The 21,581-nt window shown below is 40.5% G+C and overlaps 2 protein-coding genes across 4 annotated transcripts in view; one reads left to right on the forward strand and one right to left on the reverse strand.

Annotated features, from left to right (window-relative positions):
• Positions 1-17: 17 nt before the first annotated feature.
• rtn4ip1 (reticulon 4 interacting protein 1) lies at positions 18-10,405 on the forward strand. Its single transcript, XM_035609441.2, has 9 exons — positions 18-564; positions 1,870-2,021; positions 3,400-3,468; positions 3,569-3,693; positions 4,095-4,143; positions 4,502-4,638; positions 4,998-5,181; positions 9,583-9,675; positions 10,152-10,405. Exons 1-9 carry the CDS (start codon positions 291-293, stop codon positions 10,275-10,277), a joined length of 1,209 nt encoding a protein of 402 aa, XP_035465334.2. The 5' UTR covers positions 18-290; the 3' UTR covers positions 10,278-10,405.
• A 632-nt stretch (positions 10,406-11,037) lies between these two features.
• crybg1a (crystallin beta-gamma domain containing 1a) overlaps positions 11,038-21,581 on the reverse strand; it is a 46,094-nt gene continuing 35,550 nt past the window's right edge. For all 3 annotated transcript variants that reach the window (XM_035609437.2, XM_035609439.2, XM_035609438.2), the window contains 18 exons: positions 21,375-21,413; positions 21,150-21,268; positions 20,632-20,809; positions 19,994-20,133; positions 19,446-19,572; positions 19,324-19,359; positions 18,520-18,677; positions 18,285-18,411; positions 17,892-18,037; positions 16,714-16,840; positions 16,299-16,328; positions 16,064-16,176; positions 15,094-15,226; positions 14,860-14,999; positions 13,679-13,802; positions 13,209-13,367; positions 12,220-12,382; positions 11,038-11,858 (listed from right to left, as the gene is read on the reverse strand). In XM_035609437.2, the coding sequence (XP_035465330.2) occupies positions 11,770-11,858; positions 12,220-12,382; positions 13,209-13,367; positions 13,679-13,802; positions 14,860-14,999; positions 15,094-15,226; positions 16,064-16,176; positions 16,299-16,328; positions 16,714-16,840; positions 17,892-18,037; positions 18,285-18,411; positions 18,520-18,677; positions 19,324-19,359; positions 19,446-19,572; positions 19,994-20,133; positions 20,632-20,809; positions 21,150-21,268; positions 21,375-21,413 (2,148 nt within the window). In that variant the 3' untranslated portion in view covers positions 11,038-11,769. The remainder of the gene's footprint in view (positions 11,859-12,219; positions 12,383-13,208; positions 13,368-13,678; positions 13,803-14,859; positions 15,000-15,093; positions 15,227-16,063; positions 16,177-16,298; positions 16,329-16,713; positions 16,841-17,891; positions 18,038-18,284; positions 18,412-18,519; positions 18,678-19,323; positions 19,360-19,445; positions 19,573-19,993; positions 20,134-20,631; positions 20,810-21,149; positions 21,269-21,374; positions 21,414-21,581) is intronic.

Here is a 21,581-nt window from a genome sequence, read left to right on the forward strand (position 1 = left end):
GCCCCGGTGACCAACACGCCGGCCATGGAAGAAGCATGTCACGGAAGAGGACGTTGTTTTGAAATTGACTGTAGATTCATTTTTTTTTTGCAGCTATGTAAACGACTGGTGAAACTATGTTTGCGGTAGAGGAAAATGTTTATAGTCAGAAGGTACTGGTGGCTTCTAATGAGCGCAAAAGAGTGTTTCACTGTGATTTAGCCTGCTAACTGTGCTGTCTGCGACATCGCTAGTCTACAGTCGCACAGATTTATTCGACACATTTTTTTTGGTTGTTGTTGAGTTTTAAGATGGCTTCCGTTAGACATTTAGTTTGCAGATGGTGGCTGTGTCATCTCAGCAAATCGCCAACCGTGAACACGCCAGGTTTCAGGCGTAGCAAGCGGTTCAGCACCTGCAGCAGACGCAGGACTGTCATGCCAGCCTGGGTCATGGACAAATATGGGAGCAACGATGTTTTACGGTTTACTAAAAATGCCAGTTTCCCCGTCATCACCTACCCCAATGAGGTCATAGTCAAAGTGTTTGCGGCAGGACTAAACCCGCTCGACGTCAGCATGAGGGGTGAGTAACAGGACTGTGTGTGTTTGAAGAGCGTGGCATCAGATTTGAACACTGCAGGCTGAAGTTAAGAGAGGTGATCTGTTATGACACGTGGCTGTATGTCAAGGCTTAGACGATGAACATGCATTTTGATTGAATTTGATCTAAATTTGAATTCCCACTTCATGTTAAAAAACACAGTCAGCCGGAGTCAGGCTTGTTGTCCTGCCTTTCTGCTGTGGCTCGATGTTTGTTTAAAATGGCTGTAACAACTTCATCGTCCTCTCCCACACAGCCAGTGCTCCGCTCTTTGATCTGCAAGGAAATGGTGAGTGGTGGTGTGGGGGAGGACAGAGAGGGGGCAAGAGCAGTGACAGTTTTGTGGCAACTTTATGGAAATGCAAGTTGCACTTGTTGGGTTGCGTATGTTGGCAAGTGTTATTTCACATGACATACATTTCGTGAAAAATGACTGACATACGTGAATTTGACTTCTTTAATCCGGTGTCTTTCACATCTCGCCTCGAAGCTCATGTAAGTCGCAAAATTAGATCACAATTGGCTTCCGAACTATTCCTGATATCGCACTGTCATGCTCTTGTGACCACGTGTTAAAAAGAAATTTGAAATGACACAAAGAAACTATCCCTTTTCAGATGATGACCACATCATCATCATCATCATTATCATGTACAGTCTTCCTGTGTTAAACTTGTATATCATATGTCAAGTGAAGTGGGGACAAACAATCTCAACAGGGACCTAAACACAATTTCTGTTTTATTCCGTGGCACCTCTTGTTATGTGATTCATTAATGTAAGACACTTCAAGACTTTTTTCCCGTTGAATTCATACAATGACGAAGGTAGTCCTCACAAATATCACAATCCTTGTCCAAACAACATCTTTGGCTTTAACAAGTATGAAAGGGGAATCTTCCATTATTATCTAAGAGGATGTAGATAAAAAAAAATTGGCAGATTTATCAATCATCGAAAAATATCTTACATTCATCATTATTCGCAGGAGTGTGAACATTGGACAGTGGGCGTGGATCTGGCTCTGACAACCAATATTATAAAAGATGAGTGTACATGTCATGAGGAGTTTCCTCAGGTGGATTCCACATTTGTAAAACTTGATTACTTTCTATAACTTCCTTTTATAGATTTCAACTACTCTGACTACTGTATACTCTTCAACCAAGAAGATAATTACTGTGGTGTCCCAACCCGTCTTTCTTTCCATTTTAATTTTTGAGTTTTTACTACAGAAAATGATCTACTGTAAATTTCTTCTTTAATCCCCAACTCTCTCCCTGTCAGGTGGCTATGGTGCAGCTACATTCTCCATGAAGAGGGACCCTCTGAATATCAAGCAGTCTGGCAGCGAGTTCCCGGTCACTCTGGGGAGGGAAGTGTCAGGGGTCATCATGGAGTGTGGCTTGGATGTGAAGTACTTCAGAGAAGGGGATGAGGTACAATACAGCAGACAAAAAAGATGTGTGCACGTGTGTACCCACTTCATTGAACACACAGGAAGCCCCATGTTTATGGAAACCGCTTGTTCCCGTACGGTGCATCATGTATGAATAAAGTGTAGCCAGGGTGCCATAAACACAAAAAACATGTAGTTGCAATAACAGTGCGTGAAACACCTTGTTGATTAAATAGAGTACACAAGATGGAGAGGAATCATTTAGACACATCAGTGAAGGGTGAAAACATATTTTCTTCTAATGTAGTGTTGAGCAGAGTCACTGCTGATGTGACAGTGTGGGAGTGTTTTCTTGGCTTACGTTAGGCTGTGTAATACCACCGGAGTATCATCACCACAGTGTGCCTTAGCGTCGTGAATGAAATAGTCCGTCCATTCCAGGCATTAGTGTTTATTTTGTGTCACCACAAGCCCTCGAACAGGATTATGCACTGTCAGCTCAACTCGGCCGTGAAACATAACGTGTGCTTGCATTATAGTAATTAAACCGAAGAGCCGGTGTTATCTAGCTCCAGAGCCAGAGCATTACAAAATAAAGTGACTTTTGAAAAAGGAAATATCCAAATAAAGAAAAGAATAAATCTCAAATGAAAAATTTAAAAAAAGCTTATAAAGCTGTCATTATGAAAATCAAAGAGAGATGAAAGAACCTTGAATAATTTTCATTGGAGTCTTAATCAATTTCATCATTTTACATAATTTATTGATGTATCTATTTCAGAATTATTGATTCAATGCTGAACATTTTGGTGCACCATCTGTAAGAGCATGAAGTAGATTTCCGTTCACTGAAAGGAAATTATATATGTACAATAAAAATTTAAATAAAGGGAGAAAGGTTGTCAAATGCAAGACTTTGTTGCTTAGTATATTGAACGGGACACGGAACAAGCAACTGGCAGATTCCTGGACAATGAAACCTGAGTACTGTCAGTTCTTGTTTTCAGTTCATCCTCCTCAGCTGTCCTCAGCCACCGCACAGTTACTTTATAGTAATTATAAATGTTATTCATTCATGATATTAGTGTATAAACCTTGTGTTTAACACCCACGTTTTCATCGCAGGTATGATTTAGATTGAACATACATGTTAAATGACCATGGTTTACAATCATACTGCTCGAGTGAAGGTGAACAGACTTTAAATAGGCCTTGTTTAGCTCTTCCCTGTCATCATATTCTGCTTTTTCTCACCACACATATTCTGACTAACTCGGCAGTGACTCATTGTGACTCATCTCACTAGTTAGGAGTGTGATGACACTTATGTGCTACCGTTGAGAATATTACTTCAGAATGTCATTATCATTACATCTTTGGTTAATAATGAGTATTGTGTTGTTTGTGTCTCCCCCGAGGTTTGGGCAGCAATCCCACCATGGAAGCAGGGCAGCTTAGCTGAGTTTGTGATTCTAAGTGCCAACGAGGTATTGTCAAATAACAAAATGGCCGATGGAGCTGTTATTATTGTAAGGTGGCCTTGATCTCATTATGAATACTATGATTATGATTTTGTATTGTGCCCAGGTATCTCACAAACCAAAGTCACTGAGCCACCTAGAGGCCGCAGCCATTCCTTACGTGGCAGCCACTACCTGGTCCGCCCTGGTCAACACCGGTGGGCTCAGTAAGGACAACTGTGCCAAGAAGCGGTGAGGGAACACAGTGACACACTGCTGCTACACACACACACACACACACACACACACACACACACACACACACACACACACACACACAGACACACACTTTACACTTGTTGTTAATCCCTCTCCACCCCAACGAAGTTCCCTGTCTTTGATCTAGTAAATTATTCCACTCATTGCTCCTTCTTAGCTCAGCCTCAGTTGGCCCTCTCTGTAATTAGCTTCTGGGTGAGGTTCTCTGCTCCTCTGGCAGCGGCTCAAACGTTCCCTCACTTACCTGACCTTGCGAAAGCCTGGACTGCATTTGACATGAATCCTAATGAGGCAGAGTCTGTCCCTCAACAGTTTATAAAAAAAACAACCTTGTTATCACATTTATCATATATGTCTTCTCCTCTAACCCATAGGATTTTGATCATCGGAGGATCTGGGGGAGTGGGAACATTTGCTATACAGGTATGGATGAAAAGGTGGATGATGAATTATTGTGTTTGTGACATCATTTTTTTTATAGGTGCATCAGGCTAAAAAAATTACCCACTCTAAATACATTAATGAACATGTTCACCCATACCAGGTGTCAGCATTATGAAAATAAGCAAGAACAAGGAAATCCAAAATTCAGGCCACCTTTCCTGCTGACCTGAGTGCTGCTGCTCACATTACACACATGTAACATTTGATACATCCTCTGTCCTCAAACACTGGATACCATTCAGCCGCCCACAAAACCCAAATATACTGTACATGTGCTGTCTACTTACAGCATCAAAGATGCCCATATGTGATGAAAGAACTATCATTTTGTGTCCAGATGATGAAGGCGTGGGGAGCCCATGTGACTGTTACCTGCTCCCAGAATGCCGAGCGGTTCGTAAGGGGGCTGGGGGCGGACCATGTGGTGGACTACACTGCCGGGCCTGTTGAGGAGCCGCTCAGTGCACTAGAGAAGTGAGTTAATCACACACACATGCACACACACATCTACAGTCATTTTTCATTCATTTTGGTATTTAATTCGAGTTGGAGTCTCGTATGTGTCAATGGCTTGCCCTTGTTACCACGGTAACCTTGTTCCCCTAGCTCATTAATGTGGGAAAACTGAGCCCTTTAATTTTCTAATGAACTTAATCACCTTCAGACTTAATCTCTCTCTCTCTCTCCTTGTCTATCCTGTGCCCAAGTGTCCTTATCGTTTCACACTTACAAGTTCTCCCTCTCATTTACTTTTTCTTTTATTCACGCTCACCCCACACTTACATATCTTCGCTTGTGTTTTCTGTTGTTTTCACCAACCCCTCCACCTCAAGATTTGACCTGATCCTAGATAATGTCGGGGGGGACGCAGAGCGCTGGGCGCTGAATCTGCTTAAGCCTTGGAGTGGCGCCAAGTATGTCACCCTGGTAACACCTTTCCTCCAGAACACAGACAGGCTGGGTATTGCTGATGGCATGATGCAGACTGCTGTTACAGTGGCCTCCAAGGCCCTCAAGGTAATCATGCTGGAATAACACAGAGGCATATTGATCTATTACTGTACATTTTTATAGCAGAATGAAATACTATGGAATTTTAAAACCTATTGTTGGTGTATGCCAACTATAACAACAGCCAATTGGAAACATGTTAGTGATACAAGAAATTAAAAAAATAACATGCGGTCAATAACATTACATACCTAATGTATGTTTATAAGATATTAAAAGAGATTAAGAGACTCAGAAAGAGGTTACACACTGTACAATAGCAATTTCAAACAATGACCAAGTATTTTTAACATTGGGCAGCAAAGGAAAGGCAGCTTGGTGTGTCTGAGAAAACGGACAGCTGGAGATTTTTCAGAATTTGAAAGGAAAATAAGATCTGGTGACACTTGATTTCACAGATTTCTTTAGCAGCCAGATCTGTCCGAAGAAGTGAATGTTATTATCCAAGTCATTATGATTCAAGTCATAATCAAATCTTACAAAGAGAGTAACATAAGACACATTTTGACATTATACCAAGGATTAAACATTTACAATAAGCAATAAAAGTGGAGTATGTGGATGATATTCAAATGGACAATTGTCAGTTGACATCAATAGGACTGAATGAATGTTGTGAACGTGTCTCCCAAGCACTTTTTGTTCTGTGTTATCGACATGGTTAGATGTTGTTGATTTTGATAAATAAATAGATAAAATAAATTAGAAATGTAAGTAGAAGAAATTCTCAGGTTCTGAACAGGGGCATCCTCATACTTTTGGCCAGATATTCACAGATACAGTATGTTATGAAATTAAAAGCCCAAACTGTTAATTTGAAAGGCAGCAGCTTTGGATGTTTACGGCATCAGTGATTCAACATCATTTAAACCTTTGTTCATGTGACAGACCAGTATTAAACTATAGCATTGATGATGTTACATCTTGGGCTGGTGAAGTGTGACTCGCTTGTTTTTACATCCAGTAATCTAGTCCGAATACCAGCTGACCTGCACTGAAAATAAAAAGCTCTCAGTCATTTCTTTCTGCCAAGAGGGGAGATAATACATTGCCATTACCACATGCAATGATATCTTTCCAGTTACCATGGTTACAGGGTGTTTCTAGTTGTACATGCTACGACAAAGTCTCAGTCTCCAGTGTGTAAGATAGAGATACTTTTATTATATTATATATAGAAAGATTCCTCTCCATCTTGTCTACTATATATCTTATATTTTTAACTTCATTAATCCAGGTGCATGTCAGACAAATTTAGAGCAAATATGAAATATAACCTCATTTACCACACACACACAGACACACACACACACACACATACACACACACAGGCATCCTGTCATGTCATTGCTGTGCCGACTGTGGTTAACAGCAGAGCAGAGCTTGCATGCACTGCGTTTGTGGTGTCATAAGTGTGCATTCCCATCCCTACGTTTTTCCACTTAAGTCTTAGCAACAAAATTCACAAAGCAAACAGACTCAAACATGTGTCATTGTGGTTTGCAGTATTTTTGCAGTACAGGTACAAATAGATGCGCCAAAAAGTAACACCTCTGCTTCCTTCTTGGTTCACCGATTGGTAACACCTAATGCCAGTTAAAAAAAATCAGGCATATATAGCGAACTGAAATAAATGTGTGCAATTTGGTGCAGCTTGATTTATTATGAGGGACTGTTTTATCAATGGAGTTTTGTTGGATTATGATTATTGGTATTGTTGCTGTATTATACCCAGGAGTTCTAAAGGAAAGTTCTGTCTAGTTGAGGGCATTGAGGTTGAGAACACCAAGTGATGTGGTTCTCAAACTATTTCCATTACATTCTCAAAGCAACAAGTAAACTGTGTCTTGATACATTTCCACCTGAAACAAGTCATGATCGAATTAATTATGCCGTTTTTCTTAGTTCCGATGAGCGTTTAAGCATCTTTTAGCTCATTGGTCTTGGTTTTCTAGCCTGCGACTCCACTTTTATCAGCCTTGTTTTCCACCAGCAGAAGGCAGCTTTTACCTGCTTAAAAAATAAATCCACTAGCTGCCCAACACCAAACAATAGACAAAGTCAGAGACTTATCTGGGATGTTTGTCAGAAGCTGGTTGAGACCAAAAAAGAGCTCAAAGGACAGAGAGATAACTTGAATCATCAGGTGGACAGAAAACACAACTCCAAATGAAATGCGATGATACGCCACTGTTCCTTTTTATTTGCCGCTAATTCGAAAATGTTACCATGGAAAACTAGGAACATGTAAACATGGTAAATATGCGACCTGATTAATATCAGTATGTTGGTGTTAATGCAGCATTTAACTCGGCAAGGATGAGTGATTCATAGGAATCTTCATTTCTAACTTCTTCTATAGCTCACAAAGTAAAGCTGAATTTAATGTACTGATGAACAAATTGGCATGTGGGAGGATTTGAATGCTGCGGGACAGCCCCAGAGACACATGCACTTGCGTTATACTCCTATAGGCTCTCAATTTCTTCACTTCCCTTTCAGTCTATAAAGTAAGTTTCCAGTTTCTTCTGCCTCTACTACCAGTCCTTAACCATTTCCACCTTCTTTGTGCAAAGGGTAACCAGATAGGATAGTGTGTCACGTACTGTGAGGCCTTAGTGGCGCCGTAGAAATGTTCACTCTGTTCCATACAAATGGAATAAACGGCCATGTAGTCCATATACGCCCTGCTCAAATTAATTTGAACTCCCTGAATAAAAATGTGAAGGGCTTAGTTGATTTTTTTTTTTTCTTCCATGGTCACAACTCGCTCTTCAGACGATGTAATATAAGTGAGGCCAGGAGAGGTGAGCTACCACAGGGAGGATCTAATTCACAACAGCATTGTCTCTCATTTGCACCAACACTATCCAATCAGAACTACAATCTGACACTGATTATTCAGATTGATGCAGTGGAGGTGTTTTTTTTCCCAGTCACAGTTGCTTCGTTTCTGTGATGCTAACTGGATTTGTTTTTGTCCCCGAAATGAGGAGTTGTCGGTTGAGAGATTCTCTCATAGAGCCTTGTATGGCTACATGTCACTGCAGTCAGAAAGAAAGACACCGGAGGAACAGCAGAATGATGTTTCAAAGTAAAACGAATGGGAGAAGTATTGCAGAACAGGAAGCAGTAACATGCAGGGCACCGTCAGGTTTCATAAGCACGTTGTGTGCTCATGCCCATATGGTGTACTTTGATAGAAAAAGAAAAAAGAGCGCCACCTTGTGTGCTCACGCCCATATGGTGTACTTAGATAGAAAAAGAAAAAAGGGCACCCCCAGCTGGCTTGGTTATCGCAGTGTCCTCATTTTCTAAAGGGGCCTGAAGGAAACATGTTCAGCGAGTCCTTTGTATCACAAATCCCTACACACGCACGCACGCAGCTAGTGGCATCCTGTCATGTCATTGCAGTGCTCTACGTTTCCCTACGTTTTTCCACTTAAGTCTGAGCCACAAAATTCACAAAGCAAATAGACTCAAACATGTGTCATTGTGGATTGCAGTATTTTTGGAGAAGTACAAAAAGGTGCGCCAACAAGTAACACCGCTACTTCCTTCTTGGTTCACTGATGGGTGACACCTAATGCCAGTTAGTTGGTTTTCCAGCAGGATTACACCAATGAACAAATTCCCTCAAAACAAGGTGGCTTAGAAAGAACCCTTTCATTATTTCCACGGCTCCATACAAAGGGGCGGATCCAGGAATTTGTTCATCAGTCTCTTTACATTTGCATTGATCATGTTGAAAAAGGTATATGTAGGGAACTGATATAAATGTGTGCAATTTGGTGCAGCTTGATTTATTATGAGGGACTGTTGGGCCATTCTAGTTTTATCAAGGGAGGTTTTGTCTCCCCTTGCCCAGTTTAAAAAAAATATTTTTCTAAATTATGCAGTGGGTGGAGAGAGACTCAGTAATGGGGCGGACTACACAGGAAACTTGACCATAAATGGGAATAAGCTCAGTAGAACTTTTTTTCATTTTGTGGATCAATTTATTGAATAAAAAAGCTCCAACAGGGATCTGTAGAACATGACATTCATTTATTACACGGCTGAAGAACATTACCTATAATCAAATAAATAATTGTGTCTTTAATGATACATATTATTAGCACTGAGATCATAATGTCAGACTGCTCTATAATAAGCCAGATGAACAAGTGGTGAGAAAAGGAAGCTTCTAATGAGTTTATTTTAGATCCTCTGCAGCAATCAGTTCTACATATGCCTTCATGTCTTCCTTTGTGACTATTTAACATCCTTGGTCAGACAGACCATATTATCATGCACTGTCAAGTTAAAACCATCAAAAATAAAGTTTTTGCTTTGCACTCAGTGAAAAAAGGTGGAGGAATTCTAATCTTCATGCCTTTCCTTTCCTCTCAATACATTTTCTTGCAGCACCTTGTTAAAGGAGTTCACTACCGCTGGGGATTCTTTGCACCGAGTGGTCCCGCACTGGATGAAATTAGGGAAATGGTGGATGCGAGACAGGTACGGCAGTTATATGGAGCTTTAGAAATTATTGATTGAGAAATGCACAACAAAATGGGTCACAAAAGCATTAGTTCTAGGGGTCACGTGAATAGTGAATGCATTTCACATCTTGCATGAATGTTGCTTTTTCCCTAGTTAGACTACATTGTGAATTATTTTGCAGTTGAGGGTTATCATAACCTCTATGCAAACAACATCCCGCTTGTCTTATGGGTTTCTTATCAGAACATACTCTTATTCATTGTTTAAAATGAAGGACATAGAGCAGCATCTAGAAAAAAAAAAAGTTGGTGGGAAGAACAAAGCATATTTGAACTCCGAATTTAATGTAGTCTTTTGTTTATAGACCCCAATTCTTGGCTCACTGAGGAGAACATGGCATGATGGAAAGTTCACATACTGCTATAAAAGCCGTCAGCTAATTTTGCTTGTGTGACCTCTGCTCGGCCTTTCCCCCCTCTCCTCTCTGTCAGATTCGGCCTGTGGTGGAGGAGACGTTCGACTTTTCCCAGGTTCCCCAGGCCTTTGAGAAGATGGAGAAGGGTCACGCCAGAGGAAAGACTGTGGTCCAGATCATCAAGGAGGGCAATGACTTATAGCATTGACTCTTGGATACTGTACAACTACTGTCCTCTGCACAACTTTGAAATCATAACTTTGATAACATTTAGGTCCTAGCCAATTATATATGCAAACATACATACAGTAAACAAGGTTACTACAGTTATTGCTCCCCTCGTGTGGATTTTTTAGCTTTACTGTAGCTGTTTTCAGACATGAAAACTATTGTCCGGAAATTGGGTTCTGACTTTTTCCATACATGACGGAATTCAGCAGATGATCGTCTGAGTCACACCAGCAGGGAAATTCTCACATGGGCTCACTTTAACATTTTCCAGAAATGTTATTACTCACATCCAGCCCCTCCGGAAAAGTTCAAGTCCATGTCCGAAAGCAGCTTAAGTTTGTATGAATACACTCTCTGAGCACTTTATTAAGAAAACTTCTATACCTGCTCATTCCTGCAATAATCCAATCAGTCAATGACTTGGCTGCAATGCAATGCATTTAAATACATGCAGATGAGTGTTCAAATCAAAATGAGAAAATGTGATCTCAGTACATTAGTTGTTTTTTTTTTTGCACCAGGAATCATACTGAATGGTTTGTGCTATAAGTAGCTCACTGTAGTGACAGTTGGTCCATCTACAATACATTGGGGATGGAACTGGTCACTCGACTGTGATTACAGCTACTATTACTACTATTATTTACCCAGTAATTATTTTAACAAACTAGTTTCATTGCAACAGGTTTTTGAAACCTTTAAGAAAAACAGTTTTATTTTCTACAAAAAGGTTGCAGCAGAGAAAACCATTTATTTGAATTTTTTAGTGTAACACTTGACTCATACATTCATATATTTACATTTAACAGTGGGCAGCATGATTGTGGCAGTTTTGCTTTGAAATTTTAAACTTTATACACTTGACGCTTATGTACAACCTAATGCATTAAAGTACAGTTTGTGTAAAACCTAAGTTCTAAAAAGACCTAAAAATATATATCAAAACTTTACATGATCCACGGTAATTACAAAAAGAATTCATCTAAATGCATCTTTGGAGTGTAGTCACATCCGACTTCATATTGCAGCCATCAGTGTGAAGTATACATTCATATTTGTCCCCACGAAGATCAGAGAACACACACTGAATCCATGCAATAGAAAAGTACCGTGAAATAAAGAGAAGTATTCAGCATTGAGACAGGGCTGAGTTTTCACTACGTGCAGTTAAAACATGGAGAGGCCTGGAGAAGTCTTTGGTGAACAGTGTTCAAAAATCAAGTGGCTAACAATTTGTAGCATTTTATCTTACACATTCATTCTGAAAAAGAGGAAACTATTTCATCAGCTGCTATGTGAGTGCATGTTTTTCCAAACTTTGGTTAATAACTAGCATTTGGTCCAGTCAATGTTGACACTCCTCAATAAGAGGGGGTTCCGCGTTGCAGCCACATCACAGGGCCCAGTGCTCTCGCAGCGCCGCAGCAGGGACCTGTGGGGTGGCCACAGCAGAGCTTCTCCTCTCACAGGATCTCCAAGGTCCACCTTTGGTTCAGTTTTCTGTCATCAAATGTGTTGAGGATCACCTGGTTTTTGTCGTATTGTTGTCCACCTGGAAAACGAATACAGTAAAACGCAGATAGTTTTACATGGTAAACCACATTTAAACTTTTTAGACTATCTGATAAAATTATATTTTGTGGCACAGAGAAGGTTTGTGAACGTGGTAATTTGGGCAATCTGATCTATTTTGGGCAACATGCATTGGTAAAAAAAACAAACCCTGAACCATTAAAAGACAACTGTGATTTTTACAAAAGACAAAACAGACATCTGCACCTCCTAGATACACCAGGTGATGGAGCTGCTAGCTAAGGACTGACTCAATCAAATACTGGAGCTATTTAATCATTTACTGTATGTATTCTGTAAAAATGATGTGACGTGAGTATGTGAAGACAAAGCTTTCCGACCTTTGACCTCCAGGACCAGATCAGGTTGTAGGTGGCTGTGCACCAGGCCATCTGGGGTGATATTCCACAGCTGGTTGTCCTTGCCCCGCTCTGGGGATACGCAGAGTCGACTGCCCGCCATCACCACACTGCTTGAGGTCTCCAGGCAACAGTCCTCAATCAGCTGAGGAGGGGAGGACGGATTAGGACTGCATTAGTAAGTGCTGGTTTATTTTAGGGTTATTTAACCAGTTTTAATATTGCAGCAATTTAGTTTTCAACAAAATCTACGATGAAAACCATTAATTTCTTCTGCCATTTTCCAGAGTGCAAACAAACTCAAAATGACGAAGCTTGCATATAGTGTATGCCTTTGAAAACATTGATTTAGCTACCACAAACCCCTTAGTGAGTTATTGAATGAAATAGCTTCTGTTGCATTACTATCATCCAACTTCTGATGAAGTTTAATATATCCTGCTAATAGACAACAAACTGGACTGGAAACAGCCTCTGTGGCGGAGTTAACCAGTGGAATGGATGAGATCTGTTGGGAATACACGTTATTTCCTGTTTTGCATGCAGCATATGGCGGCAAGATTCCACTTGAGAGACAGATTTTAACTCAGCACCTCTAAGTAAGGTCATGTTTTCCTGTGAGCACAATCGTCTGCGCTTGTTGGGGGAAAGTAGGTGAAAGTTCTCTGCGTTGTTGTTGCACTTGCAAACCACACTTCATCTTTTGCTCAGTGCAGGTCTTCTTTTTTTTTGCAGATGACTGCTAGTCATTGAGGTGAGTGGGCAACACTAGGTTTTTCAGGCCACACTTGAGCTGTTTGGATGTTTGCAGAGATATAAATAGACGGCCCTGTTCACTTCTGTAGGTTTAAAGTAGGTCTAGATGCAACGTCCCACAGACATGAGGGTTAGAAGATGAGTAGATTCCTTTACATTAACCCTGACCAGTGTTTTAGCAGTTATTTTGAAGTGCTGATATTATAGTTGAGTACCTTGCAGGTAAGCTGTCCGTCCCGATAGAGCCAGACCTGCTCTACTCCTCCTGTCTCATCCACAGCCTGAACTCTCATCAGTTTAATGTCATCCAAAGTTCCTGTCAGCGACATGATACATCCTGTCTCCTTGTTACGCAGCAGGAAGTGCATCTGCTTCTGTTGGAGGCAAACATGCAGAACACACGGTGTTTGATTTTATTCATGAAAACATCTCATCAAAGTGTGCAACTCATTTATTTATTAATGTGACCATGTTTTATTTGGTATTTTATTTTTCATACTGTGTATTACTCAGTGTTAAAATTAATTTCTATGTGTGAAACAAAAAAACAAACAAGACAGAGACAGTGTTAACTTGATGTATTTGACCTGTAAGCCCAAAGACACAGGTAGAGGAAAGATAAAGTATTAGTCAGACCCATTCGAAGATTATCATTTCCTTACGGGACATATTTTTCCATGTTTACCTGGAGTAACGGGCGCAGGGATCCTATTTGCTTCCAGTTACTTAACTTGCAAAAGTCAGTCACTTGACTCGGCTGAAGAAGCAGCTGTCGACCACGGTAGTTACTGCCTTCATACAACACCCACCTGGAGGGAAGACGGACAGCCATGTGCGTTAACACAGCTTCATCAATTTGCATATAAAATGTAGGATAACGTCAAATAAATATCAGTCTGCATTGACAGTCCAGGCTGAGCTCCATGATTCACAGTTGCTGTTTTAACACATTTTACTGACTTGGTGGGTTCCTCATGTCTTTGACATGTTGAGCGCTCTTAACTAGAACATCATGGGCATTTTGGGAATGTGGTGAGTCAAACCTTTTGCAGTACTATGAAGATAAGTTGAAAGCTCAATTTTTTTTAATTTCCTCCACATATCAGTGACTATGAGGTTGGTTAAAGAGTTCAGGCAAAAACTTTGCTTATTCAAAAAGTATTTGAACTGTATGCTATACTCATGTATAGAAGGGAAGAGTTGAATTTACAGAACCGGCTAAAATGTCTAAAAGAGACAATGTTTTAAGATAACTATAAAACATTAATACATTACTTAATATTAATCAAGATGGGATTAAAAGCAGTATCAATAATTATATATAATATTAATATAATATAATTCATATTTATGTATATTTATAATTACATTAAAATGCTGATACTGATAGATGGGGGTAAAAAAAATTCAGATATTTATACATCGGCCAGTATAGCTTTTATGTTATAGCCTTTAAACCCAATCTCAACCCAATGGAACACCTATTGGATTGGATTTTGGACTGTTGTGTTGCACAGCGCTCTCAACCACAATCATCAAAACATCAAATGAGCAAATATCTTTTGGAAGAATGATGTTTTATCCCTTAGTGTTCAGAGACTCTATGCTTAAGATGCACTGAATCTGTTTTGGCAGCTGGTGAAGACTTTAACACCTGTGTAGTTTCTGCCCAAGAACTACAAACGGAAATTGGCCAGTAGCTAAATTTGTTTGGAAGAATTTTGTCCTCTTGTCTTCTTAACAATATCAATGGCTGAAGTAAACACCTGTTCATGCAATGGCAATGTAGTGAGAGCAAACACTTAGATATGGCACCTTTAAATATACCAAATATATATTTGTGGAAATTTGAAAATGGTGACATACATTCCTCCCTCCACCACCAGGGAACGTATGTGTGTGTCCAGGCCTGCCTGCAGCAGATTCACAACTCCATTGGTCAGCATCACCCTGCGACCCCGACGGCCAACCTTACTGAACAGGGTGATGGAGGGCAGAGACAGCTCCTAGAGAGCGAGAGGAGAGAGAGTTTGAATCCCTGATATTCTCATACCCAAATATACATTTTCTTTTCTATAGACACTCATACACCGTACTCACATGTCCAGTGGTGTGTATGGAGCGGAGGGTAGACTCTGAGGACAGGAAGCCCATGGCCACAGTGTTGGGGTATTCTCCCTCCTCCAGCACATACATGGTCTCTGTGAACTGGGCTCCTTCATAGGCCACCCAACTGACACAAAGACACACACATTATTATTGTGAAGAATGTTCCTTTGCCAAAGACATGGTATGTATATGTCAAATTACTTTTCATAACACATTTTTTACCATACACTGTGGTTCTAAAAAGAAATTGGTAGAAATTAAAGCAACTGTTATACTACCCCCCCATCCCCCGATATGTTTACAGTACATGTCACTAACCCTGTTTGTGTTTTCTATCTCTCCTAGTGTATCTCTGACCCCAGAGCTGCAGGACCCAAACCCGTCATTATTATTATTGCTATTATTAATATTAATATTAATATCATCACTAATAATGACAACAACATAATTGTATTTTTTAATTATAAGTATCAGTCTGGTAGAGATTACAGCGGCGGTTGTACAACTGTCCTCTCTCTCTCTTCTCTCCTACTGTCTCTCCTCCCACCCTCTTTCTGCCCACCTCTCCTCTCTTCCTCCTCTCTCTCCTCAACCCAACCGGTCGAGACAGATGACCGCCCACAACTGAGTCTGGTTCTGTCAGAGATTTCTTCCTGTTAAAAGGGAGTTTTTTCTCTCCACCGTCGCCAAGTGCTTTGCTCATTGTGGGATTTGTTGGGTTTTCCCTGTAATATTGTAATATTGACCTCACTATGTAAAGTGCCTTGAGACAATGTATGTTGTGATATGGCGCTATACAAATAAAATTGAATTGAATTGAATTAAAAAGGCTTGTTCACAAGAGGCCTATAAAATGTCCACAACTCAAAGATAAATGTGAAAGTTAAACATTAATTAACTTTGACAAACACATTTACACACAGGAAGCCACTGGCAGTCCCAGTCAGTGTTTTGTGCCTACCTGCCAGCCAGCACCTTACAGGACCGGGGCATGAAGTCGTCATCCAGAGCTGCTGTGCTCTCCTCCAGAACCACCAGCCTCCCCTGGAAGCCTGGCTCAGAGTACAGCTGCACCTGTAACATACAGTGCATCCAAACAACTTGAGTGGCCCAGCCAACACACACACACAACCAGGGCGGTTTTAAAGGAGTGATTTAATCCGTTTTACATAAAACCTCAAATGGATGGACGATACCTTGAATTTTGTAGATCCCATCAGCATTTCCTATCCAACAGAGGGGATGAAAACATTAGGAACATAGTTTTTGCACTGAAAGGGCTGCTAGCTGTTGCTAACGTCAATTCTAAAGCTTGAACTAATCACTAAACATTACACTTACTTAAAGTAACATCACAGTAAAATATCCCTTATGTAAAACCCAGAATCCTGTTTTTAACTCATCCAACAGACGATGCAAATATATAACTACTGTTTTCATTATTGATGAATCTCTCTCAATTAAATGCTTAGTCCATAATGTCTTGTTTTGTCCCACTAATGGTAAAAATTCTAAAATGACTTATTCATGATGATTAACTAATTATATGAAATATTTGCAGAAGAATTTTCAGTCGACCAATCAGCAGCTTTACTACAGATCATTTCTCACGTGGAAGACTGGCTGTATGGAGGAGATCTTGAAGTTCTGGGCTCCCCAGTCCTCTGGGTTTGCGTACAGGCCTTTCTCCAGCACGTAAAGCTCGCCGCTGAATCCAGGCTTTTCAAACGCCACCCATCTGCCAGCAACACCAAACACAACATGCTAAGATGATAACTCTTTGATTAGAGACAAAAAAAAACATAATACTGTCACTTCACAATCACGGCAAACCATCAACCAGCAGACCAAACCGATCTGATTGGTTCTCTGATTAAATCACTGACTTGAACTGTGAATCTTTACAAGAAGAGGAAGTTCATGCCTTTAAAAGGTTGTAAAACAATTCAGCAGGCGAGGCAGAGGAGAAGCAAACAGAATGGTACATAAAAGGTACGACGGATGTTCAAGCTCAAACTTGCATGTGGCTGATTAATTGTTGGCTAAAGAAAATGTGTTTCCCCTTTGCCCCAAGATATACAATTCATCTACTACGCAAGTACAAGGTTCCGCTTGTGTCGTTGCAACAACACAGTTGGTTGGACATGTTTCTTGTTCAGCCGCTGAACAAGCTGCTTAATATAGCAGATGGTTGGCTTGCTGGAGGGAGGACTGAGATATGTATCATACAATCGGCATCTTTGGTACTATTGACATTTCTTCGCAGGATTCTTTCAGAGGTTTGTCGTTCTCTTAAAACGTCTCTGACAGTATGTTCTGTACTTGAATCAAGGCCTGGTTCTCTTTGCTGAAACCTCTGAAAGAAGCTTTTAATAGAATATCTTTAATAGTAATTAGAAATTCACTTATTGTATGTCATCAGTGTAAATCCTTGCCTTTGAGAGAAGATATTTTTCACCCTTAGTCAAAAAAACACTTAGTCATGTCTGTGAGGTGAGAAGCACAATTCCACAAACTCCGAGGGTGTGCACAAAAAAAGTCAAAAGGTTTCTTGGATTATTTATTTACTGTTGTCTGGTGTTTTGCCTTCATCTGACAGTAAAAAGGAAGTCAGGATGCATGCGACAGAAAGAATGGGTGTGACAGGCAGGCAACAAAGATCCCTATCTGGAAACCACGGACGTTGCTGTTTTGTGGCATGCATTGCAAGCACCTGGCTACCAGGACACTCCCTTCCTTGTGAATGTAAACCTTGTTATTGTTTTTCCTTTCTCTTTTTTTTGACTTACACTCCACCCATGACGTCAACGGACTGGGACCTGACACCGTGGCTGATATCCTCCATGTTGAGGATGGGACCCATCAAGTCCGCGTTGAGCCCCAGCTGATCAAAGTTCTGCTCGCTGAACAGTTTAACATGTGGAGATAGGAAATCCTTGGGGAAGAAAGTCAAACAACAAAAACATTAGTAAGTTAAAAGGCAGTTCTCTGATTTTCAGTGCCTCACTGTCCAGGGGAAAAAAAACTCTGAGGACACAAGAAGAAGGTTGGGCACCGTTTACAGTAAATGATGAGTGAACTATGAAAGGAGAAACGCAAATCTTTGTGTAGTGCCAAATATATAAGATAAGAAATAAGACTAAACTGAGATCTTGCCGTTCGATATTTAAGTTGATACTCACTGTGCACACAGGCCGGAGGGACAGGAGCCCATCCTCAGATCCTCCCCAGTCACTGCAGTGAGGATACTCCCCCTCCTCCAGAATGTACTGCTGGCCCTCAAAGTCTGCCTCTAGATAGCCCACCCAGCTACGAGCACAGAACAAGGAAATATTATCCAATATTAATCATTAATTATACAATAAGCCCTAATAAAGAAACACGCTGGATTTCATATTAACTCAGACAGATACTCACAGACCACGGAGTATCTTTAAAGAGCCGACTGTAGGCAAAGTCTTCTTGTTCTCGTCACGTTTTTCTGTTTCCTCCTCTTCCTGTTCTTGCAAGTTGTACACATCACTGTCCACCTGTATGCACTCTCCTTCAAAGTTGGGCTTCTCAAACACTAAGGCCTGGATGAGGGATGGAGAGGAAGAAGATGAGTCTCTCCGCTATAGTATTCACAGAGCCCCTCTACATGTTGACATGAGTTAATTCTCCTGCACTTGTTTCTGGCCAATTGCTTTTCTTTTTTCATTATCTGTCAATGATTCCTAAGATGTCATTATCAATCCTTTGTGACAAAAAAATATAATTGAGGCTTGATATTTTAGTTTAGCCATGACCTTTATCATAAATAACTAAAAATACAGACAAAACTAAATTACAACCAAATATGTACAACCTGAATTATTTTTTCCCCATAAAATGTAAACATAAATGCTTTTTTTTTCTTCATTGTTTATTCTGTGAAATAAAAGATTTCACATAGGTAAGCTGATAGCGCTGATCCCGATATATCTGTAAAAGGCTCATATCGGTTGGCCGATATATCGGCCGGGCTCTAGTTTGCAGTGTTGAAAATGTCTGATCGGTCAAACACTGACACAGAGGGTGCTCCTAAAAAGGACAAGGCCACATTAAAATGTTACTTATGTTGTAGGCTTGGCTACTAGTTTGGGCTATGAGAAAAAGAGAGAAAGAGGAGAAGCCGACTGTAGTTACTATTCACATCGCATGTTGATAAATACAGAAGTTGTGATTTAATGCGCAACAAACCTTGACTTCATGCGGATGCTCCACCTTTATTGCTCCCTGAAATGCAGAGGCCCACATCATTTGTCAAAGACAAAAAGACAAGTGACAGTGTGCTACAACATTCTATACTTCATGTACTGTACCATTCGGAGGGGCCTGAGCGAGCCGATGAAGGGCTCAGAGAAACCCCAGCTCTCTGGGCAGGGGTACTCGCCCACCTCCAGCACGCCTATAAAACCTCCAAAGCCTGGATCAGCATACACCAACCAGCTAAAAATACACAGAGACAGCGTGGGGGAGAGAGGGGGAAAAAAAAAAGGAGAGTAAAGGTGAGCGGGGAAACATACAGAGTGTAAAAACCTTTTAGTGATCTTTTCCTTTCACAGTAATTTTGAGGGACAAAACTGTTTCATCCTATTACACAGTGAATGGACAAAAAAGACTGAACTTTCACGTGTGTAAAAGCACATGTGATGTATTATGAGCACATGCCCTACCCTAAAGCTTGCATTCCCCCAGAGACAGAAAACAGATGCTGCAATCTCCAAAAAGTTTACATCTCAAGTGACCTCTACTAGTTAGCTGCAGAATTGCCACCAGCAACGAAATGAAAATGAATGATGAAGAATGCCTTTTTTACACACGATCCCTGTTCCTTTAAATGGGTGACATGGCAAAGTACTGAACTTACACTCCAGAATGGACCTTAATGGAGCCAGTGGTCTGTGGGATCCCGTAGGAGGCGATCTCCACAGTGTCGTCACAGTAAGATGACATCCTCCCCATCCCATTAACCTCTGAAAACAGGTCAATCCGGGGCATGCTATAGTCCTGTACAACACAAATTTAAACATTTAATTTTGAGAGAATTTCAAGTTTTTAACTTTAAATAAACAACAAACAAACATCTTTACAAATAAGGCTGGGCATTAGAAATTTCAGTAACAGTGCTTTACCGAAGTTTGCATAGTGAGCTTTAATTTTTCCTATACTTACTTTTTGAAGTATATACAAAGGTTATGATTGAAGACAAAAACATTTCTAATGTTACATCTAAATACAAGAACTCCACCCATATAAAATACTATGTAAAACTGGCACAATTGACTCCGTCTAATCAAAAGGAGAATTAAAAAAGCATGGAACTGAGCAAGCATCCAGTGCCATGTTTTGGTAATAGATGGTGCCACATTCAATTTTTTGGTTGGTACCAAAGAAGTGTTGATACTTCCAAATTCACACATGAGGTGATGAACCACCTTTTTAGAACAAACAAGAACAATATGGATGCAGTATGACAAACTGACAAGTGAACTATAGGTGACTTACTTTAACTGCCAATCGGAGAGAACCTATGACCATGGGTGTGGTTGGAACAGGCTGACCATTCTGGTCCAGTGTTGTTGGAGTTCCCTCATCTGCCCACACATTCACTATGTGCTCTGTGGGACCCTCCTCAAGTGCGATTAAACGCCCCTGGAAGCCAGGTTTTTCATAGATAAGCCAGCTAAAGGGAGATGAAGAGAGAAAATGTTCCCATTAATGTTAATGTGTTTATAGTTGAGGAGACAATTTAATAGCTACGTCGCTGTCACGGAGGCTCCAGAAGATACTGTACATGCTTATGAGAACATAGAGGAAACATTGGATTTGACAAAAAACAGGCATTTTTAGAGGTGAAAGGATCAGGAAACTCTGACTATTCTGATTACTGTATAAGAAGTACAGGCAGACTGGCTGGTAAAAGTTCAGTTACCTGAATAGTTATTTCAATTATGGCATATAAGTGACACTTACACAGTTAAGAACATAAAATAAATGTCTTTAACTGGCAAGAAGGCCCTTACCATCCTCTGATGACTCTGACTGAGATGACGGGGGACAGCGTCATCATGGTGGCATCCTCTACATCGCGGCAGAACTCCAACGCTTCCCCTCCAAACTGAGCTTGTTCGTGAATGACAATCTGGATCAGGAAATAGACGTGTCATTGCAGCGATGAGCGATGTGCATGTGTTTATTACATGCAAGAATGTAAATCAAAAATGTGTGCAAACAACATTGAATCTTACCTTTCCGGGCCTTTTGTGGACCCCTCTCACTACAGGTGTCTGTGAGGAGATGCAACACTTCAATTAGGAATTTGAATACATCAATGACAATTTCAACCATTGACGATTTACTGTACTAAATATTTCAAACACCTTTCCATTACTATTAGCTAAATGTTTAGACCACTCTGCTCGTTTTCATGCTCTGTAAGGCAAAACACAGTAGTT

This window comes from Scophthalmus maximus, chromosome 15 (assembly GCF_022379125.1).
Source record: "Scophthalmus maximus strain ysfricsl-2021 chromosome 15, ASM2237912v1, whole genome shotgun sequence".
NCBI lineage: Eukaryota > Metazoa > Chordata > Actinopteri > Pleuronectiformes > Scophthalmidae > Scophthalmus > Scophthalmus maximus.